Here is a 26,284-nt window from a genome sequence, read left to right as displayed (position 1 = left end):
GATGGTGGGATTCACTGTGGTGTATTCATATATGTACACAGAAAAGTTTTGCCATCCATTCCACTGTCTTTCCTTTTCCTGTCCCCCTCCCTTCCCTTCATTCCCCTTTGTCCAATCCACTGAACTTCTATTCTCCCTCCCCAGTTATTGTGTGTTAGCATCCATATATCAGAAAAAACATTTGACCTTTGGTTTTTGAAATTGGTTTATTTCACCTAGCATGATATTCTCCAAATCTATCCATTTACCAGCAACTGTCATAAAGTCATTCATCTTTATGGCTAAGTAATATTCCATGGTGTATATATGACATATTTCCTTTACCCATTCATCTGTTGAAGGGCACCTAGGTTGGCTCCATAGCTTTGCTATTGTGAATTGTGCTGCTATAAACATTGATATGGCTGTGTCACTGTAGTATGCTGATTTTAAATACTTTGGATATATACCAAGGAGTGGTCAAATTGTGGTTCCATTTGTAGTTTTTTGAGGAATCTCTGTTTCAGTCAGCTTTTTCATTGTTGTGACTAGAAGACCCGATCAGAACAATTGTAGGGGAGGAAAAGTTTATTTGTGGGCTCACAGTTTCAGAGGTCTCAGTCCGTTGACAGCTGGCTCCATTCCTTCAGGTCTGAGGTGAGGCTGAACCTCATGGCAGGAGAGTATGGTGGAGGAAAACAGCTCAGATGATGATCAGAATCAGAAAGAGAGAGAGAGAGAGATCTCCATTGCCAGATAGAAAAATATACACAAAGCCATACCCCAAAGGCCCCACCTCCTCCAGCCACACCCCACTTGCCTTCAGTTACCACTCAAATAATCCTATCAGGTGATTAATTCACTGATTGGGTTGAGGCTTTCATAATCCAGTCATTACTCCTCTAAACCTTCTTGCATGAGTTTTTGGGGGACATGTCTATCCAAACTATATCAATCTAAAATATAACAATCTCCATATTGCTTTCCAGAGTCTAAATTGTTTTTGTTGGGTATTTTGGTCAAAGAGATACAAAAGCTGATGAAAACAAACCTTCAGATAAATTATTTGAACTTACAGAAATGTTTAGTAAATTAGCAAAGTCAGTTTAAAAATTAATTACAGAAAAAGACAAACAACTCAATTAAAAATGGTCCAAAGAGTTGAACAGAGTTTCTCCAAAGAAGATGTACAAATAGCCAGTAAGCACATGAAAAGATATTCAACTACATCATCAGCCATGAGGGAAATGCAAATCAAAACCACAATAAAGGTTCGAGGCCAATCTCAGCAACTTAGCAAGAACCTGTCTCAAATTAAAAAAAAAAAAAAAAGGGGTAGGGATGTGGCTCAGTGGGAGAGTGCCCCTGGGTTCAGTCCCCAGCACCCCCCACACACACACACACACACTCCCGCCACAAATCTACAATCACCCTGAAAAGAAACCCTGTACCTGTCACACCCCATAGGCTACCACTATTCTACTTCCTGTCTCTATAGATTTGTCTCTTCTGGACATTTTATATAAATGAAATCATACAATCTAAGATTTTTTTTTTTTTGGTGACGGCTTTTAACTTAGCATAATATTTCCAAGATTCACCCATGTGTAGTGCGCGTTAGTACTTCATTCCTTTTCACTGCACCACTGCCATTGTATGACTATAATACACTTTGTTTATCCATTAATCAGCTGATGGACTTTCGTGAACTGGTATAATGCTGTAGACTATGGATTGTGATGAGTTATTCCTGAAGGGTCTGAGTCTCTGGTTTCCATACCAACCCCAGTCATGGTTTGGGGGCAAGTGTTCATTCCATTGCCATCAGGCACCACATCTACAGGGCCCCAGTGAATCCCCTGAGTTCCAGACATACTCTTCCTTGCTCCTATTACAGAGCAGAAATTTTATCTCCTTGGGGCTGGGGATGTGGCTCAAGCGGTAGCGCGCTCACCTGGTCACCTGGTGTGCGTGCGGCCCGGGTTCGATCCTCAGCACCACATACCAACAAAGATGTTGTGTCCGCCAAAAAATAAATATTAAAAAAAAAAAAGAAATCTTATCTCCTCATGAGAATCAGGGTCTATTGCCAATAGAATAACTCCTTTCTCTGACAACCTGCGTGCGCAACAGGATCATGAGGAAGCTTAAGCTCAGAGGAATCCTTAGTGACTGTCCTGGTAGAAACATTTCCTCCATGCACCTGTGGGAATCGTGATCACTAGTCTACCAAAGAATGAAATCATGAGTGGGAAATACAAATCCCAGTGTATCCCTGGGAATGGTGGTGAGAGGACCTCTCTGATTGCTATTCCGGGGTTCTTAGAACCATGTGTTTTAGCTATTGTGTGGCAGCACCACAAAATGACCTCTAGTTCACAGTGAATACTGTCTCTCTCTCTTTTTTTTTTTTTTTTTTTGGTACCAGGGATTGAGCTCAGGGTCACTTGGATACTGAGTCACATTCCCAGCCCTATTTTTTGTATTTTTATTAGAGACGGGGTCTCACTGAGTTGCTTAGCACCTCGATATTGATGAGGCTGGTTTTGAACTCACAATCTTCCTGTCTCAGCCTCCTGAGCCACTGGGATCACAGGCGCACCCCACCGTGCCCAGCAGGGCATCTTTAAGGACAATACGGAACCCCAACTCCAGATACATGGGTAGGGCCCATGTATCTTATAGTCATGTGTCACATCTCCTTTATTATAAAGTGAGTTTTTTACTCCAACGTGGGCTTACCAGACACTCCCCAAAGCATCTTTATGAATCAAAATTAGAATCTGCTGGGTTATAAGTGCTTAGGTAGCAGGGACATTTACATCTTGACCTAGACATGAAATCCTCTCTTATTGGGGACCACACTCAAAACCAACAGCCTTTTATATTACCTGATAAATAAGTGGGAGCAGTATTTTCATGTGTGGCATATGCTGTCTCCAAAATCTGAAGGGACCCACCTCTGCCTTAGTGGCAGTAAGTACCTGGTGGTGCCAGACCACAGGAACCCTTCAAATTTCACAAAGTCCCTTGAGTGTTCGTAGGATTTATTCTTGTTGGCGCATCCAGAGTGTGTGCTACTTCCTGCTCTCCAGGTTTGATTAACTCAATGTCACCAATACAGTAGATCAGTGTGATGTTCTGTGGAATACTAAAGTGATCAAGGTCCTGTTGGACTATATTGTGACAGAAAGCAGAGAGTTAATCCCTGGGTAATGATTGTAAACTCCTACTGTTGTCTGTTCCCAGGGGAAGGGAACTGCTTCTAATCTTCCTTCACCAAATTAAGGGCACTTACTAAATGGCAGGGGCTATGTCGGTTTGTTCTAAGAAACCTGTTCTAAGAAACCTTTCACGTCTGCCTCAGCAGCTCAGTTGGGGACACTGATTGCTTATGTTCACCTCACCTGCAATGATTCATCTGGTTTTTGCAAGAGTCAGAATGGCAAGCTAAATGGAGATATTGTAGGGACCACTGCTCCTGTATACTAATCACCTGAGAGGCTCAACTATTTTTGATTTACTATCATAGTAGGGAAAGGGATTAATTTCCTCTGGGCCTTTCCTACTCTTATTTTAGAAAACCAACTGAGAGTTCTGCTAGCTGCAAAATACATCAGTTCCAGTGATGTATTCCAGGACCAGAAAATAGCTACCAGGTTGGTATTTGGGTCAGGTCTCCTTTGATCGCCTGGTCTCTGTGATACACCCTACTCTAACATATGTCTGTGATGGCATTTTGGGTCCCCTGTATTAGTGTTAGCTCACAATATCCAAAGACTTGCAAGATCTGAGTATTTTCCTTGACCCAGTATTTTCGTCAGCTTTTTCGATGCTGTGACTAAAAGACCTCATCAGAACAATTGTAGAGGAGGAAACATTTGCTTAGGTGCTCACAGTTTCAGAGGTCTCAGTCCATACATGGCTGGGTCCATTCCTTAGGGCTCAAGGTGAAGCTGAACATCATGGTAGAAGAAAATGGCAGAGGGAAGCAGCTCATGTGATGATCAGGAAGCAGAGAGAGAGTCCACTCACCAGATACAAATATATACCCCAAGGCCCACTCCCAGTGACCCACCTCCTCCAGCCACACCCCACCTGCATTCAGTTACCACTCAGTTAATCCGTCACAGAATTAATTCGCTGATTGGGTTAAGGCTCTCATAACCCAATCATTTCTCCTCTAAATCTTCTTGCATTGTCTTACACATGAGCTTTTGGGGGACATCTCACATCCAAACTATAACACTCAGGGTACAGTTGTTCTGATAAATGACTGTTAGTCAGTACCTTAGGGAGAAGAGGGCACAGGCACACAGCACATTTCCTGAGTAAGCTGTGGGGAAGGAAAAGTGGGATAATAACTATGAAATAAACTCATTGTTTTTCTTTTTTTACAGTGCTGAGGATGAAATCAATGGCCACGTGCCTGTTAGGCTAGCATCCTACCACACCTCTAGCCCCTATGATATAAATTTGTTGTGGCTTAGGAAAAGTCTCCTTGAATCAATGAGCTATGCATCTGAAAAATGGTCTGGGAACCAGGTAAAGGATTGGGATCTTCCTGTGTGGTGGCTGACAACAGCTTCCTGCTCTCTCCTTCTTGCTTGTTTTTGGTTATATAAGGAATAACCTCATTTGCTGTCCAGCTGTCTAGGAATGCCATGGTCTCCTGGCCATCAAAGCAGATCCTTGCTAACCGTTCTGGTCTTTCTGCCCATTGTGGTAATTATGTCTGTCTTGCCTCAGATGACTCAGTGTGTCACCTGGCTCCTGTTCTAGATGCCCATCATACTCACTGATTCCAGGAAGCCCAGTTCCCCAGAAGTTTCCACTACTATCAACTCGGGCAGGAAGAGGGTAGCTACTATGGACCTGCGAAGATGTCATTGGCCCTCCACCAACTACTACATTTCTTAGCACATTTTTGAAGCGAGTATTTCTGAACCCTCATGAGGAACACAGTTAGGTTAGAGGGTTCTCTGCCCTTCTATGGTAATAACTTCATTTGGGAATGCTTCACCTCTCTGAACCTTTTGTCCTCTTCCCTAGTATTCCACTAAGGAAATTCCAACCTCTCCTCATTAGCTGTCACCCATGTTTTCCCCAAACTTTTTAGATCTTTCTCAGTGGCACATTGCAACTGGCTTCCGATATCTTGCCAAGCCTTTAAAATGTTAAATCCTTAGTCATGATAGAGTATTCCACATCAATAAACTCCCCCTTATTCATCCTGTATTCCACTCCCTGACTTCAGTCCCTTCCCAAGCATGTTTTCCCAATTTCTGCTGGTACATGTTAGCCAGCTCCTATAGCTCTTTTGGTGAATAATATACTTCTTCCCACAGCTGTGATAGTACTTCCACACTTGGTCCATGATGAGACTTGACCAGAATGATTAGTCTAGTATCATGAAGAGGAGCCAGGGTCAGGCTTTGAAGAAGGCAAGTATCATCTTGTGAGGCATCTGTCTCAGGTGAGAATGTGGCATGTTATCAGACAAGGGAAAGCTACTCTTCCACCAAGGGTGAGAGGCCATTTATGCCGGCCCAAAGAATTGAGGATAATCTGGGGGTTCCAGAGTGGATATGCACACACTGGGTCTCAAGATCCTACTCCTTTCCTATCAGGGCCCTGATCTGCTGGGGCTTCACATATAAAACTCTGCTACTTTCACATCAGATAATGAGACTGATTTTCAGCATGGTCTTCCCTGCATAAGCTGCAGGAGATAAGAGCTTCCTTTATTGATGCCATGGAGACCTTCTGGCTTTTACACTGTACCCTGAGTTGATGGTTGGCTGATTCAAAACTGCCTTATTTCCTTTTAGATGTTGATAGCAAGTAATAGCAACCAGCCAACATCACAATCCTTAATTACTATTTCCCTCTTATATCTCAAATACTAGAGCTGGGGCTGAGGATAGAGCTCAGTTGGTAGAGTGCTTGCCTTGCATGCACAAGGCCTAGGGTTCGATCCCCAGCACCAAAAAACAAAACAAACAAATCAAATACTAGAGCTATTACACAGGCAGTGCCTCTCAGTTTACCACCCCAATTCACCACAATGAGAACTTAATATTCACAATGATGGTACTCCAGAGGGCATTAGTACCCCGCTTACCTCAACAATGGAATATTTGTTGCCATCTGGATGGTGCATCATGCAATTCCAGAATCCTGTCCTGGGGATCTTCTTTCTAGGACAACTTTAGATACCAACTGTGTTGGTTTGGGACTCTCTCTCTGAGCCCAGAAGCACCTGAGCCAAGGATTCAAAGAGGTGATGCTAGGAACACCCAGCCAGTGAGTGGGAATGTAACAGGAGGGAGGAAGGCTTTTAAAGGATGTGTTATCAAGCAAGTGAAGAAGGTGGGCGACCGGTGCCTTATCCTGTGGGAAAATTCAGTGTCACCAGCCGTTCATGGGTTGCCTGTGGGTCACTGTGCATGGAAGCCTCGTGGATAGAGACTTCTGGTGTCTGGGAATGGCTAGTGGACATTTCCTCTGGCCAACTGTCCAGGGACAGTGTGACTCTCTTTCCCACTCAGGCCCACACAGCACCTGAGATGGGTGCGACCTGACAAGACATCAATCAACCTGCTGACTCTAAGACATCAATCAACCTGCTGACTGTAAGACATCAAGAAGCAAGACACTGCCCTTGAAACCTTATCCCTGCCTTTGATGTACCCTCCTAAATAAACTTCTGGCACCATTTTCTTTTTTTCTAGTTCAAGAACCCTTGTGGACTAGATCTATCAGGGCTTCACTATTTGTAAATATATTTCTGAGTGTCTATGTTTTATTATTTGTTAGTTATCTGAGATATTAATATTTAAGGTGGCTTGGACTCTTCTGGGCAGAAGAAGAACCCCCTAGTGAAATGCTGACTGTCACTTCCTCCATAATTCAGAGAGTCAGTAATAACATGAGCCACAGGACCATTCTACTGGAGGGATGAGAAAGCTGAGTTTATCCACCAATTTCCATAAGTTATTGGCTCAGGGTTGCTGTGGATGGGAATACAATTCCCCTGAACTTTCAGCTCGCCTAGCTGGCCCAGCAAACTCCAGTAGCCAGACAGAGCCCTCAGGTAGAGAATAACAGGTTCTGGCAGTGGAAATTCATCCAGTGTACCCAAGAGCTTAGCGAATGAGAGGGCAGAGACAGCATCTACTACACCAAGGGAGGAATCCTTTCACCAGGAGATACAATGATGGTTCCACTAAACTGGAAATTAAGACTCACCTGGGTGCAGCCAAAAAAAGGGGGTTCCTTTCTAGGGTGACAGACTCCAAATATGAAGAGGACTATATATGAACTATATAATGAAGACAGAGAACCCAGAGGATTCTCTGATTTACCTCTTCCTACTTCCATGTCTAAAAGTTAAAGTTAAGAAAAATTATAGCACTCCAATTCAGATTCTTTAAGAATGAAGGTTTATAGATGGGTAGGGTGGTGCATATCTGTAATCCTAGCTAATTGGGAGGCCCATGCAGGAGTAAGTTCAAGGCCAGCCTGGTCAATTTAACAAGACCCTGTTTCAAAATAAAAAATAAACAAACAGGGCTGGGGATGTGGCTCAGTGATAAAGCACCATGGGTTCATTCCCCAGTACCAGAAAGAAAGGGGTAGGGGGAAGAAAGCTAGAAAGAAAGGGAGAAAGGAAGGAAGAAAACAGTATCAACAGAGTAAGAAGGCAATCCACAGAACGGGATGAAATATTTGCAAATCATATCAGATAAGGAATCAATATCCAGATATATAGAGAACTCCTAAAACTCAACAGCAAAAACACAAGCAACCCAATTCAAAAACACAGGTAATGTTTGAATCCTAGAACAAGTTGAACAGAGGAGTGAGGCAGGTGAGAGAACAATATGGAGGCCAAGGGCTGCAGAGAAGCCAGACTATGCCTTCATTCTCCCACCTCCTAGTAAAAGCTGCAACCAGTTTTTCAGCCCCCACCCCCACCCCCGGCGGGCCTTGCACAGGATCAATGACCCATTCAGAGGGATAAAGGCACTGTGCAGCAATGCCGGTAGCCAAAGGGTTAACGCTTAGGCCAGCTGGCCCTGGGGGTGGTGTGAGGGAGTTGGCTGCTAACCCCTCCAGTTGCCTTGGCACCACTGTGGACACCAGCTCTACTGCTGGGAACCTCCACACGGCCCAGGGCCTTAGCTGACAGTATCCCCGCCATCTCTGTCCTATTGGTTCCAGGCGCTGGTTTTAGTTGGTTTATTCTGGGTTCTCATTCTCCATCCCACACCCCAGAAGAGATGGCTTTGCCAGACTGGTGCACACAAACCCTTCCCGGTCATATATAGATAGACACGCAGTGTCTCTGCTCCTTAGCCTCCTGCGTTAGCACCTTAGGGCCACCTGCACCCCGAATGCAGCCGGAGCCTCAGAATGCTAACGCTGAGTGAGTGGGGGTGGGGTGGGATTAGGTACAGGTGGTGAGCACCTACATTCCCCAGGCGACAAGGAGAAATCACAGAGAGACACCACCGATCACACGTCAGAAATAAGGGAGTAGGGGCGTCGGAGCTCAGAAACGCGAAGAGCAGTCCGGGCCTCGAGTGTGGAGGTGGAGGACAGGCCCCTCTGTTCCTGTGGGCAATTTCGCCCTCTTGCGAGGACCCCCTCCGCTCTCCCAGGGGCCCCCAGCTCTTCTCCCTTCCCCCAGACCCTGCACCCACTGCGGATTGGTCCCCGGTCTGCTGGGGGGCGGAGCCCGATGGCCCTGACGTCACCGGCCGAGGGGGGCGGGCGGCTGGGGGAGGGGGTGACGGGCCCCGGCTCAGCACCTCGGAGAGCTCCCTCCTCGGCCTTGTTTTGCTCCAGAATCGCCGCCGGGGGAGGGAGCAAGGGGACCCGGCACCCGGCGTCAAGGCACAGGGATGGCGGTGGAGGGGTCGATGGGCCCTGGTGGACAGAGGGCCCAGCCGTGATCCGGCGAAGGGGCCGGGGCGCCGGGAGGGGTGGGGGGCAGCGGGCGGCGGCATCAGTGGCCGCACATCTGGATGGAAGCGAGCCTTGTCCAGACCACCATGGCTCTGGGGCTATCCTCCAAGAAAGCGTCTTCCCGCAACGTGGCCGTGGAGCGTAGGAACCTGATCACCGTGTGCAGGTGGGCGCCGCTGGCGGGAGGGGGTGGTGTGTCAGGGAAAGGGGTTGGGGCCAGCTTCGGAACCGTGGGCTGAGCATGCTGGAGGGAGGGTGCCCAGCAGCCACGGAGAAAAGGGGGGATGCAAAGGGTTAAAAGGAATGTGTCCTCTGTTTCTCCCAAGCCCTGAGCCGGAGGGCTGTGGGAAGTCTGGTCCTTATCCTTTTAGGCCAATCCAGGCCTATTCCCAGCCTGGGGCCTGGCGGGGTGAGGGGTGTTTAATTGGCACTGCAGCTTCCTGTGAGAATCAGGAAGTGACATTGTGTGTGAGGGGGAGGGGTGGAGATGGCTGGCTCCTCTTCTGGGAGTGGGGAGCAGGGTGGGCAGTGGGGAACCCATGGGGGGAAAGAATGCCTTCCAAGTACCCTCATTGCCACCCCTGTCAGCCTGGCCTTTCCCAGGCAGGGATTTCCTGGGAGACCTCCTAATGCTAGACCCTGGAGTAAGGATGGTGCCCTCCTCCGGCTCTGGGCAGCCCCAGCCTGTGATAGTCAACTGGGCATGTGGGCAAAGGCCCTGAACCTGTCCAGTAAAGGGTGAGGATACTGCTCTGCTGTAAGAAGAACCCAGGGCCTACCCACAGAAGCCTGGGTCCCTGGGTTCAAGGGGAGGAAATTGGGAGGTCAGAAGCATTGGTTCCTGAGGGTGGGGCTGTGGCAGGTTTGGGAAAATTCTTCCGATTTCTTGGGGCCCAGGAAGCGATCCTTCCCACTTCAACCCTGCAGTGTGACTCACCCTCCCTCTCTTAACCCTGAAGCCAGCAAAATGGCCAGCCACGCAGTCTCTCCCTGGGCCCCCACCTGCACATCCCTTCTGGGATCTCCATGCCAGCTGCCTTCTCCATCTGCAGCCTCCTCTGCTCGATGCCCACCAAGTGTTCCCCTCTCAGGGCAGGGTGCTCCTGAGTGCAGGACTGGGTTGTCTTCCCTTGCCACCTCACCTGCCTGCACATGGCCTCAGCCCTTTTTCTCCCAGGAGTCAGCGTCTACCTGATGCCCTGGCTTCTGGCTCCCAAAGCTGTTTCCAGGTTCCTGGGCACACATCCAATCACACTGCATCTGTCTCACTCCATCACATCCCTAGTGACTTGCACAGAGCTGTGCACATCAGACCTCTGTAAAGATGCCTGGAATGTTATGGAAAGAAGGAATGCAGCAATGACCCAGCCCAAAGCATGAGCTGCCGCCTCCACCCTCATTCCCCAAATCTTGTCTGTGTGGTATAAAGTGAAGATTTCTGTCTTTGAGGCCAGATGGACCTACGTTCATGTTTTTACCTCAAGTATTAGCTTTGCAACCTTGGAAATGACTCCCGACCACTCTGGGCCTTGGGTCCCTCATCATACCCATTTTAGATATAAAAGCCATACCAAAAAATGGTAATGGCCTAGTATATAGGAGCCTAGCCCAGTGCCTGGCACAGAGAATCAGTCCTGTCCTGATGCCACTTTTCATGTTCCTCTCTTGGCTTTTGACCTCCTAGGTTCCTCTCCTTTCTCTTGCCTATCAGGTGAACTGGGCCCCTTGAGTGCATGGGAAAAGGAACGAACTCCCCTTGGCCTAGACTAGAGACGCAGAGGTTCAGGTAGACTGGAGATAGCTTAGAGCTGGGGGATAAGGTTAAAATTTGGGGGATTGGGGACATGAAAAAGGCTCAGAAACCCTGGGGGACCCCTGCTGCCTTTTCACTGTCACGTGGTTCACCTCCGCCTCCCAGAACTGGCTCCCTTTAGCAGGCAGCAGTCTCCCCCTGGGCCCTGGCCTCCCTGTCTCCATGGCAACTTGCAGTCACTGCACCTCCTAAGAGGGAACACACCATGGGATTCCCTGGGGGAGATGACCAGCTCTGCAGCACCCCTGAGGACAGATGGTAGACGGCTGCCATACTGAGCCAGCCCTAGGCCCCTATCAAGGTGTGACCCAGATGACCCAGAGAAATCAAATTGAGAGGGGGTGTATAATGAAACCCAGATAACTTCCTGAACACAGGCTTCCTCCCAGCAGGGCCGCCTTCCATTAGTGGCCCGGCTCTCATCACCCCTGCCCAGCAGCTTGTGCACACTTACCCTCCCCCATCCCTGCCTGGGATATGAACCAAAATTAAATGAGGCAAGAACTAGTATTCCTGTTTTCACCCAACCAAATAGGATTTGAACTGAGCAGGATGACCCCCTCTAACGTGACTCAACACTGACCTGGCTCTGATCTCAAGCCAGACCCATTCTAAGCCTAAAGGGAAAATGAGGGACACAGGCTTGGCAATGCCATTGGTTTGAAAGCCTCAGAGGCCAATGCTCCAGAACTGGAGGGTTGCAGAGTGGAGGGCTAAGGAGTCAGAAGCTGCTCAGGTCCTCAGTAATTGTGACAGCTGCCAGGAGGCCACAAGACATAGCAGAAATAACAAGAGCTTTGGAATCAGACAGACCTGCTTGACTCTTCATTTGGCACATTATAGAGCTTGATTAACAAAGATGAAAGGAGCGTTCCAAGGATGTTCCATATCCCTGGACACCCCATCCCTTCTCTGCCACTCATAACAGGGAGATAATGGGATGCTAGAAGCCATGTGCTTACCCCTGCTCCACTCCACTGCAGGGGTGGCAGGTGGAGACTGTACGGCAGGGACTGCAGAGGGAGCAGGAGGCACCCAGCAGCACTGGGGAGCAGGATGGGGGCTGCCTGGCTCCAGGCCCTCAGACTCACTATCTTCCCTTGGTTCCCTGCCTCCCTAAGAAGCCAATGTCTGGGCCCCCATTCCCCTTTCAAGGATCTGCTGCCAATGTCCCCTCCCACCCAATGTGCATTTCAGACCCATACCCTGCACCTCCCTCTACCCTGCTCTGCACTGCCTAGTTCTGGGCAGCTGGTATGTGGGTGACAAAGCCAGGAATGAAACATGGGGAGGAGGACATCTGTGGGCTGAGAGCCCACCTGGCCACCCATGCACGCCCATGCTCCATGTGCATATGCCAACTCACATGCCCAGGCACAGGTGACTGGCCCCATCCCCTGAGGAATGGAAGGTTGCTCCAGCAACAACAGAAGACAGCTCAGGACAGGGTCACAAACCAGTTTCTGACTCCTGGTCGACCCTTAGCCCACATACAAGAGAATACAACTCTGAGGGTAGTCCAGAAGGAAGGGGTTGGGGACAGCCTCCTAGCTCTTGGTGCCTCATCTTTCTACCTATTGTTTCATCCCCTCTCATACCTTGTTCCTGAAGCTTCCTTTCTCTGGCTGTCACCTCTCCTGTCACCCACTTTGTCAGTCTCCTACCTGTCATCCCCCCACACACACATCTGCTACCCTCTCACACCACATGCCATGGCATACCTATGGTCCTCCTAGTCTCACCTGCCTCCCTACAATATCCATGCCCTTCATGACCTCTTCTCTGCCAGTCACTCACTCCCTCTCTGCCTGACACCTTTCCTCTACCACCATCACCCTATCTTCTCACCTGACCCCCCACTGCCCCGTCTCCCTACCCCCAACCAGGTTCTCTGTGAAAACCCTGCTGGAGAAGTACACAGCAGAGCCCATCGATGACTCATCTGAGGAGTTTGTTAATTTTGCAGCCATTTTGGAGCAGATCCTCAGCCACCGTTTCAAAGGTGGGCCTGAGTTCCTGCCCCTCATTCCCCAGCCCTTCCAACTTCCAGCCTTTAGCTTCTAGGCACCCCACTCTGATATCCTCCATGGATTTCTGAACCCTATTACTGACCCTGGCCCCCAATTCTGGGCCATATACAGCTCATGTGCACAGCTGGGGAAAGGAGCAGGGCTTCTGCCACCACTGTGCATGCAGCTATGTGCTGGCATGCCCTTTGTGTGCACACATGTGTGCACATACATTTGGGGAGGTGGGATATGTGGCTGTGGCTTCTTATACTGATGCATGTAAGTGCCTCATTATGTGGATCCTCTCCAAACTCCCTGGTTTTGCTGAGCCCCCTCCCTGCCCTGGCTCAGCCTGTGCCCCAGCAGGTCCAGTGAGCTGGTTCAGTTCAGATGGGCAGCGGGGATTCTGGGATTATATCCGGTTGGCCTGCAGCAAAGTGCCCAACAACTGTGTGAGCAGCATCGAGAACATGGAAAACATCAGTACTGCCCGAGCCAAGGTGAGGGGCCTGAGGTGGGCAGAGCCAAGGCAACTAATTTTTGCTCTGGACACAGTGTGCCTGCCTGCTCCTTGAACTTTACCCCTTGCCCAAAGCACTGGGGAGAAGGGCCACACCTGATGCTGGACATATGGGTCCCTCTGGGACAAGTAAATGTGAGCATGTTTGCAGGGTCGGGCATGGATCCGGGTAGCACTGATGGAGAAGCGCTTGTCAGAATATATCACCACAGCCCTGCGGGACGTCCGGACTACCAGGTCAGACCCATAGGCAGCTTGGACCATAAGTCCCAGTGTGCCCATTTATAGTTGCCTGAACATAAGTTCCAGCAACAACCGTTAGTACTTGAACTACAAGTCCCAGCATGCACTGAGACTTGTAGTCCCAATGGGACTTTTTCCAGACTACTCTGGGTCAACCTTAGCACCATCACCAACACTACCAGGTCACATTTTATTGCCCATTATTTGCCTTTATTTCCAGTGCCTCCCCCGCATGCATAGCTCTACTCTTGGACACAATTCTGAACAAGCCTCAACCATGGTCTGTTTTACTCCTTGGCCCTGTGCCATGACCTATGACCCTGTGCCCATGGCCCTACTGAGTGTGTGAAGTTCCTCAAACAATGCAGCAGCTCTATACTTACTTCCCAAGAACACACAGACCCCATGTGGGGAGCTTTAATCCCTAAACTGAGGGTTCCCAGAGACTGAGTTCCTGGGGCAGGGGAACAAGGCAGAATGTGCTTGTGCAGGAAGGTTTGTGGGACACTGTCTGGGTACAGCCCTGGGCATGTACCTCCACCTGTCACATGGCCACACTCAATTTACGTTTTTACTACAATCTATCCCTATCATTTCAGAGTGATTTATTTTTTTGAGTACCTACTGTATGCCAAGCATAAAATGCTTAAGATTTAAAGGATCAGGTGACTAAACATTTGGTGGGGATTAGTTACCTGAGAGGATGGAGAAGTCTCTTAAGAGAACACATTCCAGTACGCTGGGACACCGGCACTAGCCCCAAGGAGCCCCAGTCTGAGGGGAAGACAAGACCCACCCCCTAGTACTGAGCAGGAAGTTTGTAGTAAACCCGATAATCCTGGGAGCGGGGCTCCTCGGTCATAGCTGTACTGCAGTCCCTCCCGGCTCCTCACAGGCGGTTCTATGACTCCGGGGCCATCATGCTGCGGGAGGAGGCCACCCTCCTCACCGGGATGCTGATAGGACTGAGCGTCATCGACTTCAGGTGGGTCGTGGGGTCTGCATGGTGGTAGCGGGGGCAAGGGGGCTGTTTTCCTCCAAAATATTCGCATTCCCGTTCCCTCTCCCAACTCTGGCTCTTCCGCCCCAGCTTCTGTCTAAAGGGCGAAGTTCTGGACGGGAAGACTCCCGTGGTCATCGATTACACGCCCTATTTAAAGTTCACCCAGAGGTGAGCGCCCATTATTGAGGTGGGTACTGTGCTGGCGGACAGGAGGCGGGGCACAGCATCATCCTAGTCCACACCCCGGTGGGTACAGGACGAGGCTGGGGCAGTGCAGGGCTGGCCCTACCCACTGCTCCCTCCCGCAAGCTACGACTACCTGACGGACGAGGAGGAGCGGCACAGCGCTGAGAGCAGCACGAGCGAGGACAACTCGCCCGAACACCCCTACCTGCCGCTCGTCACTGACGAGGACAGCTGGTACAACAAGTGGCACAAGATGGAGCAGAAGTTCCGCATCGTCTATGCGCAGAAGGTGCGCGACACGTGGCTTGGGGCGCGGGAGCTACCCGGGGTGGAGCGACCCGGGTGAGCAGGGCCAGGGCAGTAGCTGGGACCCGCTCAGGCTGAGCCGTCGCCCCACAGGGCTACCTGGAGGAGCTGGTGCGACTGCGCGAGTCGCAGCTGAAGGACCTGGAGGCGGAGAATCGGCGGCTGTTGCTGCAGCTGGAGGAGGCTGCGGCGCAGAACCAGCGCGAGAAGCGGGAGCTGGAAGGCGTGATCCTTGAGCTGCAGGAGCAGCTGTGAGCGCGGCCGCCTGTCTTGGCCCCTGATCCCCGACACATCATCCCGGTGAACCCCATCACCAGCCCCACTGGCTAGCATCACCTTTCCTGACACCAGCGTTCCAACTCACCTGCATCAGTTCACAGATGTCATCACCTCTGCTCTGAGATTTGGGCAGTATCTTCCAAATATTATCCTCAACATAAGAGCCAGAGACCTCCCACAGTCCCCTCAATTCCCTACATCAGCTAGAGTGGCCATCCTACATTAATGCTGGGACCCCAACATTTACTCACAGGACCTCTGTCATTCAGAGACCTTCAATGTGATTATTATCATTTCCACTGTTTAACACCCGGATCTGCATCGTAGGTCCTCTAATGCTGCACCCGGGAGACCCCTACCTCACCCCTATGGATCCCCATAAAGATTTTTGTAATTTTTCTTCCCTAATCTCGACCCTTCAGCACCATCTCCTATGACTTACTAATTCTCCACTGTCCCCCATCCCCCACACACACACCATCCCAACCGACTCCTACAATTCCATTCCAACAACCACTAGTGCCATCTCCATGCTTGCTTGGATCTGCCCCAGTGACCCCAACATTGTTTCCACCTTTTTGCTACTCAGGTTTCCTTCCTAACCCCTGCTCCAACCCCTTTCCTGCTGAGTCCCCCTTCCCTATTTCTGCTCCCTTTCTCAGCCAGGCCTGACCCCCCTCCCCTTCCCAGGACAGGTCTGATCCCTGGTGACCACGCCCCCCTGACCCAGGCTTCCAAGGAACTCACAACACCCCTGGTCAGCCAGTGGCCCTCGCTGGGAACACTCAATGGGGCTGAGGGTACCAGCAAATCCAAGCTCTACAGGAGGTAAGTCCCAAGTAGGCTTAGCTTGGGGCTGAGTGTTGGGCCCCCAGGGAAGAATGGCCTGGGGCTGTAGGCCTCTGCCAGCACCATCACTCTCTGCTCTACTACAGACACAGCTACATGAGCACTGAACCGCTGTCAGCTGAGGCCAGTCTGAGCTCTGACTCCCAGCGCCTAGGAGAGGGCAAGCGGGACGAAGAGCCCTGGGGCCCCATCGGTGAGCCCCCCACCCTGGCATTCAGCACCCCTCCAGGAAGGGCCTCAGCCGTCTGCAGTCAGGCCCTGGCCAAGCCCCTCATACTTAGCCCTTCTTGAGCATTTAGGACAGCAGTGAAGAGCTTGGTTTGGGGTGTCAGACAGAACCCAATGCAAATCCTGGCCATGCCTCCCCTAAGCTGTGAACGCTTAGCCAGTCACTTTATATTGCTGAGCCCTGTTCCCACCGGTCCAATGGCAATGTTGGTAAAATGTTCACCATTGTTGGCTTATGGCGAGGGCTCAATGGCTTTTTGATATGACAGCCTCATGGGGCTCACAAATTCTTGGGGAATCCCTCAGCCCAATTTACTCTTATGCACACTGTGAACTGCTTGCCTGACCATTGTTTCCCCCTTTTCTTTGGCTGCCAGGAAGCTCAGAGCCAAATTAGTGGCTCCCTTCGAGCGAATACCCAGGACTTCAACGCATGCGTTGTGTTGCCCTCACCCCTGGCTTCATCTGGTTTTTCCCATCCTAGCTCTCCCTGTGCTGGACTTCCTGTCTTTTTTATAACCACACTGTATTGGATGACCCTAGATCTTCTTTGAGACAAGGCAGGCTGTGGACATGTAACCCACCACACTGTGTTTGTGATTGTCTGTGTGTCTGTCTCCCCCACCAGACTGTGAGCTCCTTGAGGGCAGGGACCACGTCTCTCCGTTCTCTGTATTCCCAGTGCTTGGAACAGAGCAACTGCTCACTGCGTGATTAATAAAGGGATAAAAAGAGAACGAACCTCAGGGGGAGAGAGACATAAACTGATGATTACAATACAGTGTCCCCAGCATGGTGCATGACAGAAACAGGTGCTTAATCAAGGTTTAATTGAAAATGACAAATGCTCCAGAAGAGATCAAGAGTCTCAGTGGGTGACCTGAGGGCTGTCCCTTCACTGCCCAACCTGCATACCCCTCTCCCAACTCACATACAAGCAGAATGGTTGGTCCCACCTCACCCGCCCTTTCTTCCCAGGAAAGGACCCCACGCCCTCCATGCTGGGCCTCTGCGGCTCCCTGGCCTCCATCCCCAGCTGCAAGTCCCTGGCGAGCTTCAAATCCAACGAGTGCCTGGTGAGCGACAGTCCCGAGGGCAGTCCAGCACTGAGCCCCAGCTGAGAAGCGGCGTGGGCAATGCCAGCCCCACCTGCCAGGGGCCATGGACACCTGCCACTTTTCCTTGAATCCCCCAGTCCAGGCTGCCCTTCCAGAGAATGTTGCCCACCCAGCCAGGGGTCTCTGAGGAAAAGATAACCAACCCCTGCTTCTTGCCTGTTTTAGCTTCCTGCCCAAGGAGGCCGGGGCTGTAAAGGGAAGCAGTGGGGGCGGGAGGCAGGAAGACCAAGGCCACAGGGACTACTGGGGAAGCCACTCCATTCTTCTGGTGGTCCTGAGGCCTAGCTGAATCCCTCTGGACTCTCCTTAGCTCATCTCCCACTCTCAAGAGCTGGCGGCCCAGCCTTGGTGACCCTGCTGCCCTGCCTCTCTAGTCTGTCCTTATGTACCCTCTGGAGTCACTCCTTCCTCGCCCCCACATGGGGGTTCTGGGAGGATCAGGCAAATAAAAACCAGAGGACTGAGGGTGGCCTCATCTGTGGGGGTCTGGGATAGGGCCCCATGCCAAGTTCAGAAAGCAGTAGAGCCAGTACCAGGCCTGTAACAAGGCAAGGCTCACTGTTAGCAGAATCAACTTGTTCCAAATGGGCCATGACAATTTAGGGAGAGGGGTTTCTGTATGACATGTTGTAAGTAATGAAGTCTGCCCAGGGCAGGACCAAGACCTGAAAATGCCACTTCAACCTGACTTCTTTTATTGTTTTGGTACAAGGGATAAACCCAGGGGCACTTAATCACACCCAGCCCTTTTTAAAAAAATTCTGAGACAAGGTCTGGCTAAATTGCTTAGGGCCTTGCTAATTTGCTGAGGCTGGCTGTGAACTTGCAATCCTCCTGCCTCAGCCTTCTGGGTTGCTGGAATTACAGGCATGTACCACTGTGCTTGGTCAACTGATCTCTTTAAAATCTTTTGTTGTTGCTATTTTTAGTAGTTTAGATGGACAGCATGCCTTTGTTTATTTTTATGTGAGGCTAAGGATCAAACTCAGTCCCTCAGACGTGCTAGGCAAGCACTCAGCCCCTGAGCTACAGCCCAAGCCCCAACCTGACCTCTTTTAATACCTGCTCATCACCAGGTAGAAGAGATAGAACCCTCTGGGGACAGGATAAGAGTCAGCCCTGGGGGGTGTTTCCATGCCACAGGTCCAACCATTTCAGCTTTAGCCCAAAGTTGCAAATGTGTCATTAGCCGGAGCCTGGCAGTTAAGAAACTGCCTGTCTTTCCCTGTCACCTAAGTGTGCTTTTGGGGAGATGTCTCTCTTCTAACACACTGGGTCCATGCTGAAGGGACCTCATGGCCACAATGTCAACTTGTCACCTCCCTCAATTTTGGGTCTTCAACTTGACCCTCCCTAAGTTAAGGAGGGCTTCTTCATGGGTGCCACTCTGGTCAGTCAAAGCCAGCATCAGGACCCCTCCTAGGCCACTCCCCCCATGCCTGGCCACAGCAGACAGAAGCACCACACAGAAGTTCATCATTTTTAGATAGCATGAAGAGGCAGGGAAACACTGAGCTCAGGGCTTCTTGGCTCCTGGAGGCCCAGCTACAGCAAACACAAAGCAAACACAAGAGGCAGGCAATGAACAGATTTGGTCTTGAACTTGGGGGTGGGAAAGTGATGATCCTGGAAAGGGGGAGCAACAGGAATCTAGCTGGGTCTAAGGAAGGCCTGGATGGCCCAGGGTTGGGGGACAGCCCTACCTGGGGCTCTTGGTTGGGAGAAAAGGGAAACGAGGCCCATCCCCTGAGTGCTGAGGAAAAGGCACTTGACTCAGTCTCCTCCTGCCCCCGATCCACGGGAAGAGCTAGAGAGTCCATCTCCTGGCCCCATTTAATGGCCCAGAGGCTTTTCTCGGTTGAGCCTCTGGAAGAAGCTTTTGCCAAACTCGTAAGTGCTGATCATGATAGCACAGGAGGGGGCAGCCTTGATGATCCTCGGGAGGAAGCCTAAAACAAGAAGGAAGGCCCAGGTCAGGGGTCAGGGTTCCAGACAAACAGATGCAGGCTCACACAGACAGATACCCACCTGCAAAGAGTCCCTTGGTGCCTGATTCTGCCCGTATCCTCCGAAGCAGCAGCCAGGTGGAGTCAACGCGCGGGGGCTTCACTGCAAATTCAAGGCCGATTCAGCACGATCCACTTGGGCCCCTGCCTACCCCTCACTCCACTTGCCTGGGAGCTCACCTCTTACAGCCTCTACAGCTCCCAGCGCTACCTGCCGCTGCGTCTTCACCACATCAAAGGGTAGAGTCAAGATGGCAGCCACCTGGTAGGGTGAGAAGAGGGCTAGCTCATCCCCATTCCCATGACCCCTATCCTTGGCACACTGGTGGCTCCTGGAGAGGGATAAAGGCCTTCTAGGTATGGCTAAGGACCCTGATGTAATGTACTGCTGGTGAAGACTCTTCTCCTGGGCATCTCCATCAACACTCAAGTGCCCCCAGGGATACCTCCACTGGCCTCAAACCTAGTCCAGTCAACTCACCGTCCCTGAGATGCCGCCAGCTACGAAGCTGATGCCCACAGATGTCTGGTCCTTTGGTCTGGGCCCATTCAGCCATCTCTTCACCAGCTCATAGTTGAACCAGTACAGAGCTTGGGAAGTGGGGGGCACTCATAAGAGGTGAGGAGGCCACAACATTCCAGGACTCCCATACCCCACTCCCTATACTCCTGGATGCCTACCTACCTGAGAAGGGTACATCTCGAAGGGCTGTAGGGCCCCAGCCCAGCCACAATGAGCGCCAGCCACCCTGAGCCACCGCAGCCCGGACACAGGTGCCTAGCTCACGGTATGATACGTGCTGAGCCTGCAGCTTTGTCCGTACAAGTTCCAGGGGACTGATCACTGTCACAGTGCCCACTGCAGGGGGTGGACAGTGCAAAGAGTTCGGATTTCAGGTCCCATATGGTAGTTCCCACTGCTGCCCTAGGACCGGGGGGTCTAAAACATCCCCCCACTCTCAAGGTGGCAGTTTGGGACTGGGAACTGGGACTGACTGGGCTCAGGTACAGGCAGGGACAGAGGGAGATCAAGGGCATAGGCCTATGCTCACAGCGAGCCAGTGCACCAGCAACCATAGGTGCATAGAGGTCAGAAGTCAGGGCTTGCCCACAGAGGAAGGTCTTGAGTTGATCGTAGGCAGTGAAGTAGACAGCGGTAGCTGGCACAGTCATCACCCTAGGGATGTGGACAGAGGTAAGTTAGGACTCCCAAAGGCTCCCAAGCATCCCCTGCCCCAGCCAGCCAGCCAACATAGAGAGAGAGCAAGGGATCAACAGGCACCAAAGGAAGAGAATACCCAGGACTTGGCTACTTACAAGGTGGCTGGGAGGCCACTCCACAGGGTCCTGGTGCCCTCATGCCTCACAATCTTCACAAAAGCATCCTAGCCACATGGGCACCAGAAAAAAGGGGAAAGAATAGACATGAACAAAGCCTGAGATGGGATGACCAGGCTGGGCCCTGGCCTAATGCCCTCAGCCTCTGCTCACAGCCCTGAGAAGTAGTAGTCCCTCAGGTCTCCATACCCATAGCCTATCAGTTAGCTCCAGGTGGACCCCAATTCCCCCTTCAAAACCTTTTGGGGCCTGGGGTTGTATATCAGTGGTAGAGCATTTGCCTAGCATGTGTGAGGCACTGGGTTCGATCCTCAGCACTATGTATAAACAAATTAATAAAATAAAGGTCCATCAACAACTAAAAAATAAATAAGTAATAACAATAATAAAGCCTTTGGAAGTTTAGGAATATAGCTTAGTGGTAGAGCACTTGCCTAACATGGGCAGAGCCCTGGGTTTGACCCCAATACAGGAAAACAAAACAAAACAAAACAAAAACCTCACAGAGGCACTAATTCCTCTGGGAAGCCCTTCCCAAAATGAACTGGCTGCCTCTACATGCCTTGCAATATCATTCTTCCCTGCTCCTCACCAGAGTGCCAGTGAAGCGGGTAGGATCACGAAACCAGGTGGTACAGCGGGTACCATTTGGGCATAGGTACAGGGGCTCCAGGACACCATTGCAGTATAGGAGACACTTCCCTGTGGATGGGAGAGAGGAGGGCGCTGGGGAAGGAGAAGAGGTATTAGGATGACAGGGCCCTGGAACCTTGCAGGGAGGTGGTGAGTCCCCATCCTTGGTAGGCCAATTGAGGCTAGAATCCCTGCATGGATGTTCTTGTATAGGACAGAGGGCAAGGGGACATAACCTGAAGGTAGTGCTAGCTCATGACTAGGGGGCCCACAATTTACCTGAGGACACTGGGACGCTCCCTCCCTTAACCCTCCCAGGCTCCTTGTGGCTTGGGGCACTCACATTTGGTGTAGGAAAGGCTCCAGAGTCTGGAGGGACGTGTCAGCTCTAAAATACAAGGCAGCCCCTCAAGTCAAGAGAGCTCCCCACCCACCTAAAGGACCCCATTTCCGGGAGATCCTCACTTTGTCCAGACCCCCACCCCTCCATTTGGCATCATGGTCAGGTACTCACCATTGGCTACTGAGGGGCGCTGAGACTGCAAGCGGACCTTCACCACATCCAGGGGTGTCACTGGGGGAGAAGGCTCCTTTCAGGACCCCACCATTTCACCCTCCCCCAGGACAAAGGTACCACCTTTGGTCTTTGGTCTACCCCAATCCCCATCTGCTCACATCCCATCTTCCCAGGTCTTACTGAAGAGAGAGGTGACCACAGCCCCAGCCCCTGAGGCCACCATTTGTTGGAAAGGGCTAATGCCCCCCAGGTCCTGGTCAGCCATCTTGTTGTTTCAATCCTGAAAAACAAACTGCAGTTACATGGAGCACCAACTTGGCTGGGAGTATGGCTCAATGGTAGAACACTTGCTTACCATGTAGAGGGAGCCTGGGTCCTATCCACCCAACAGAAACCAAAAAGTTTTTAAAAATGGAATACCAAGCCTCACGGGGAGGGGTAGCCATGAGGCAGCTCTTTGGGATTTTAACCGATGCTCACCCCTATAGTGCACCCAAGCAATTGCCTCAATAATCCTCACAATAACCTTCCAAAACAGCTGGGGTCAGTCTCATTTTGCTAACGTGGAAACTAAGGCTCAGGGAAGACAGGTGACCTATCCAAGGTTACTCCAGCACTTCAGGAGTAGTCGGTTAATGGAAATTATGGCCCAATGCCATTTCCTCACCCACACCACACATGCTTACTGTGCACTTAAGTGCAGACACCGGGTTTGGCCCTAGCGGCCCAAAGATCAAAACTACTGAGCTGCTCCCTCTGGACCCAGCTACAGCACCCAGCCCCGGGGTGGGCACCTGCGCCCCTCGAGTTACTGGGCGAAGAAAAGTGGGGCTGGGCATCAAAGGAAATGTGTAAACAAATCTGATGTCGTCGAGAAAGGTCCATCCGCCTTTCCCCCGACTGCTGGCTGGGGTGCCTGGCACTCCCCCACACTCTGCATTCCGGGGCCGCACAGAGCAGGCCCAAAGACCAGGATAAGAAATATTTCCTCTGCCTCTCTCCCCAAAATACGAGATGGGGACAGCCGAGAGTTCACAGGCAGGGTCCAGGAGAAAGACCTGTTCCCGACCCTCCGGGACCTGCCCCCTCCCAGCGTAGGGTAAGAGGGCCCAGCGGCCCGCGACTCAGCGTTCCCAGCCTGGAATCAGTCCGGAGGGACCCCCAGACATCCCACTCCCGCTTTGGATCCCAGCCGGCCCCCAGCTTCGGCCCGCCCACCTGGCTCCAAGCCGGTGCTCGCGCGGCGCGGCGCCTGGGGCCCATCGGGCCCACAGCGGCTCCGCGGCCGGTGCAGGGTGCGCGCGCGCTCGCCCGCCTCGCACAGGGCGGACTGGGAAATTGGTCTAGCTGACCCCGCCCCCGAACAGCTTCTAAGCCCCGCCTCCGTGGGCCAACCGGTCTCCTACCCGGAGTGCCACAGGTCCCACCCACTCGTTTTCTCTTGCCCCCCCTGCCGTAGTCCCGCCCTTGCGCCGCTGTCTCGCGGGCGGATTCCATCCTTGCCCAGTGCTCCTTGAAGCCTGAGGGTCAAGGTCGCTGTCTGCACCTCGCGCTTGACCAGGCTGCTGCACCGCACTTGACGCGTGTTTTCACAAGCCCCACCCCGCCTACATCCCTGTGGATCACTGCGCCGGGAGTCTCAGCGCTCGCAGCAACTTTCCAGACAGCGTGGGTATCGATCGCACTGTTCGCCTCTTCGGTGTCCTCATCAGTTCTTCGAGGTCGCTAGGAAATACACCAGTCGTAGGCAAACGTTGGCCAGTCTACGCCCTGCTGAAGTTTTACTACTTTATGGCGATAGTGCCTGGCAGGAATTAGCATCGCCCTTTTTACCGATAGTGAAACGCGGCTGCAACTCCAAAACTGCCTTATGAACTGCAGAGCACTTGCGAGTGTGCAGTTAAGTTAGATGAGCCATAACCCGGGCCAGGCGTTTTGGACACAGGGAAAGTTGACCCGGGTGCCGGGAGACCTGAGTACCATCCCCCTGAGACCTTGGGCAATTTTCAACAACGGGTTGGGTCAGGAATTCCTGGAGCACACGGTGAAAGCATTGAGTCGGGGAGTAAGGAACAGACAATTTTTGTGTTGGGTTATTTTCCCATAGTCTTCCAAGGCTCAAAAAACTTTTTTTGAATTAGGCTGCACCATTTTACAGGTTAAACTGAGGTTCAAAGTTAAGAGCCCGGAATTCGAACCTTCAGGAACTTTTCCCCTTGCATCCGGCTGCCTTCCCAGGTGAGGCGGGCTTAAATCCAGTGCCGACGTTTCTGATCCAGTTTTCTCAGCGAGAACCTTTTCTCCCGCACAGCCCAGCACCCGAGACGCCACCTCCACTTCACTTTTAAAACTTTTTTGAGCGTATGATTTTTTTGTCCTAACACACATACACAAAAAACGAATTCGGAGTGAGCCTGTGCCTTTAAGGAGGATAGGCGGTGATCTTGACGTCACTACCTTCCCCGCCCCTCAGGTTCCAACTGGTCGGGACCGGAGCTGGAGCCTCCCTGCCAGCCAGGTTAGCACGTGGATGCCAAGGGGCCAACCATAAGCTTTCCCCGAGAAAAGGCCTTGAGGCTCTCCACTGCTCAAAACTCCCGGTTTACAGGGCGGAGAGCTTGCAATCCGATGAAGTGGTCGCCTAACTGAAGAGTCCAAGGAAAATCGCCCTTTCCATTCCCTTCCCACCTCAAGCTGGGAAATGTCATAAAATCACTTCATAGATCCAGCCCCCATCAAGGTCCTATACGAACTCAAAGTTAATGGTTTACCCAACAGTTTCACAGCCAACAGCGAAGAAATTATTCTTCCTGTTTTACAGAAAAGGAAACTGTAATACTTTCCTAATGTGAGATAGAACCCAGACCCTCCTTCACAAAAATACACTCTTCCATTTTTTTTTTTTTTTTTAAAGAGAGAGTGAGAGAGGAGAGAGAGAGAGAGAGAGAAAGAAAGAATGTTTAATATTTATTTTTTAGTTCTCGGCAGATACAACATCTTTGTTTGTATGTGGTGCTGAGGATCGAACCCGGGCCGCACGCATGAGCCACATCCCCAGCCCTACACTCTTCCATTTTAAGGATGAGAAAACGGAGTCCCTGGAGGTCACTCAAAAAAAAAAAAAAAAAAAAAGAAAGTTCTTAATTAGGCGGATCTACTCCCCCAGCACCACTAGGGGAGTAGATCTGAGAACGTGTGTGCATGGGTGAGGAGGCAGGTCCTGGTTTCCAATGTCTCACTACTTTCTTAAGTGGTTGTGAAGCCAGATTTAAAGTTAGGTAGTTAGTTTAGTTAGGTAAATCCTGTATAATATCGAGTAAGATCTAAAATGGAGGCCATGTTGAGAATGAATTCCAGAAACGCAGGACAACTCATGGAATGTTAATGAAGTCCAGGAAAAAGCCCAAGGCCAGAGCCCATCCCAAAGAAGTGACTCAGAAATCCTTCCTGCCCAGATTACTCCTTTGGCCCACCTGTGTCCCACCCTTCCGGGCCTTCCCACCTACATTCCATCACTGAAAGAACTATAAAAAGGGGAAACAACCGGACTTCCACGGATTCCATCTCTTGGGTCCCCTTCTTTCTCGGGAGAAGTCTTTTCTGCTGTCTTTTAATAAACTTCTAATTTCTACTCTGACCTTGCCTTGGAGTGCTTCTCTGGTGTTATTCTTCAACATTGGGGAAGCAAGGACTCGTCACTGGTCAACAGTGGTAACAGTTGTGAACCTTTAGCAAGTATCTTAATCTCTGTAAACCTTAATTTCCCCTTTTTGAAGTAAGCTAATAATAATGATGTGCTTACCGCAAAGGGATTCTGTATTTAATGAGTTAATACCTATGAAGGGATTGAACTCAGGGTCTCTTCAGGGTAGACAAGCACACTACCACTGAGCTACAATCCCAACCCCCTGTGAAGTCTTTTTTTTTTTTTTTTAGAATTTTAATATTTATTCTTTAGTTTACAGCGGACACATCTTTGTTTGTATGTGGTGCTGAGGATCGAACTCTGGAGAGCGTGCTACCACTTGAGCCACATCCCCAGCCGCCCCATGAAGTCTTTAGAGTCCTGAGTAACATAAGACACACACAAATCAATAATTACTATTACCACTACTGTTATTAATTGCTCCCCACCACCACCACCTGTAACACTTTAAGTTCCCTGAGGTTCTGGTCCCGTCTCTGCCTCCTGATGTGCAGGTGTGGATAATAACTCCTTACACCCAGAGCAAAAGTAACAAGAGCGGGGGCTGGTGATGTGGCTCAAGCGGTAGCGCTGGATCC

General features: G+C 51.0%; 2 protein-coding genes across 4 annotated transcripts; one reads left to right on the top strand and one right to left on the bottom strand.

Moving 5' to 3' along the window:
- Positions 1 to 8,875: 8,875 nt before the first annotated feature.
- Positions 8,876 to 18,821, top strand: RUNDC3A (RUN domain containing 3A). Its single transcript, XM_081271117.1, has 11 exons — positions 8,876 to 9,118; positions 12,652 to 12,767; positions 13,126 to 13,274; positions 13,446 to 13,531; positions 14,433 to 14,522; positions 14,628 to 14,708; positions 14,850 to 15,015; positions 15,126 to 15,283; positions 16,002 to 16,139; positions 16,247 to 16,353; positions 17,367 to 18,821. The coding sequence occupies exons 1-11, from the start codon at positions 9,012 to 9,014 to the stop codon at positions 17,507 to 17,509; spliced, it is 1,341 nt and encodes a 446-aa protein (XP_081127243.1). The 5' UTR covers positions 8,876 to 9,011; the 3' UTR covers positions 17,510 to 18,821.
- Positions 18,822 to 18,974: 153 nt separating this feature from the next.
- Positions 18,975 to 23,355, bottom strand: SLC25A39 (solute carrier family 25 member 39). 3 transcript variants are annotated; one of them, XM_081271118.1, is made up of 12 exons: positions 23,219 to 23,355; positions 22,181 to 22,280; positions 21,998 to 22,057; positions 21,827 to 21,871; positions 21,443 to 21,576; positions 20,830 to 20,897; positions 20,565 to 20,689; positions 20,198 to 20,371; positions 19,994 to 20,103; positions 19,693 to 19,774; positions 19,535 to 19,615; positions 18,975 to 19,455 (listed from the first exon to the last, which is right to left on the bottom strand). In XM_081271118.1, exons 2-12 carry the CDS (start codon positions 22,263 to 22,265, stop codon positions 19,340 to 19,342), a joined length of 1,080 nt encoding a protein of 359 aa, XP_081127244.1. In that variant the 5' UTR covers positions 22,266 to 22,280; positions 23,219 to 23,355; the 3' UTR covers positions 18,975 to 19,339. The 3 variants fall into 3 exon arrangements, with proteins under 3 accessions (XP_081127244.1, XP_081127245.1, XP_081127246.1); XM_081271119.1 differs by having other exon boundaries at positions 21,443 to 21,552; XM_081271120.1 differs by lacking the exon at positions 21,827 to 21,871 and having other exon boundaries at positions 21,443 to 21,552.
- Between the last annotated feature and the right edge of the window lie 2,929 nt (positions 23,356 to 26,284).

This window comes from Spermophilus citellus (assembly GCF_964194105.1).
Source record: "Spermophilus citellus genome assembly, chromosome: 17".
Classification (NCBI taxonomy): Eukaryota; Metazoa; Chordata; class Mammalia; order Rodentia; family Sciuridae; genus Spermophilus; species Spermophilus citellus.
This window is presented reverse-complemented; position numbering and strand designations above follow the sequence as displayed.

What these genes read in the sequence shown, in the direction of transcription:
- RUNDC3A (XM_081271117.1), top strand. Translation starts at nt 9,012, where the DNA reads ATGGAAGCGAGCCTTGTCCAGACCACCATGGCTCTGGGGCTATCCTCC. An exon ending in CCTCAGCCACCGTTTCAAAG is followed by an intron (nt 12,768 to 13,125) that starts GTGGGCCTGAGT and finishes GCCCTGGCTCAG; the next exon opens with CCTGTGCCCCAGCAGGTCCA. An exon ending in CTGAGCGTCATCGACTTCAG is followed by an intron (nt 14,523 to 14,627) that starts GTGGGTCGTGGG and finishes CTTCCGCCCCAG; the next exon opens with CTTCTGTCTAAAGGGCGAAG.
- SLC25A39 (XM_081271118.1), bottom strand. Translation starts at nt 22,265, where the DNA reads ATGGCTGACCAGGACCTGGGGGGCATTAGCCCTTTCCAACAAATGGTG. An exon ending in GAGCCTTTCCTACACCAAAT is followed by an intron (nt 21,577 to 21,826) that starts GTGAGTGCCCCA and finishes CTCCTTCCCCAG; the next exon opens with CGCCCTCCTCTCTCCCATCC. An exon ending in TGCTGGTGCACTGGCTCGCT is followed by an intron (nt 20,372 to 20,564) that starts GTGAGCATAGGC and finishes CACCCCCTGCAG; the next exon opens with TGGGCACTGTGACAGTGATC.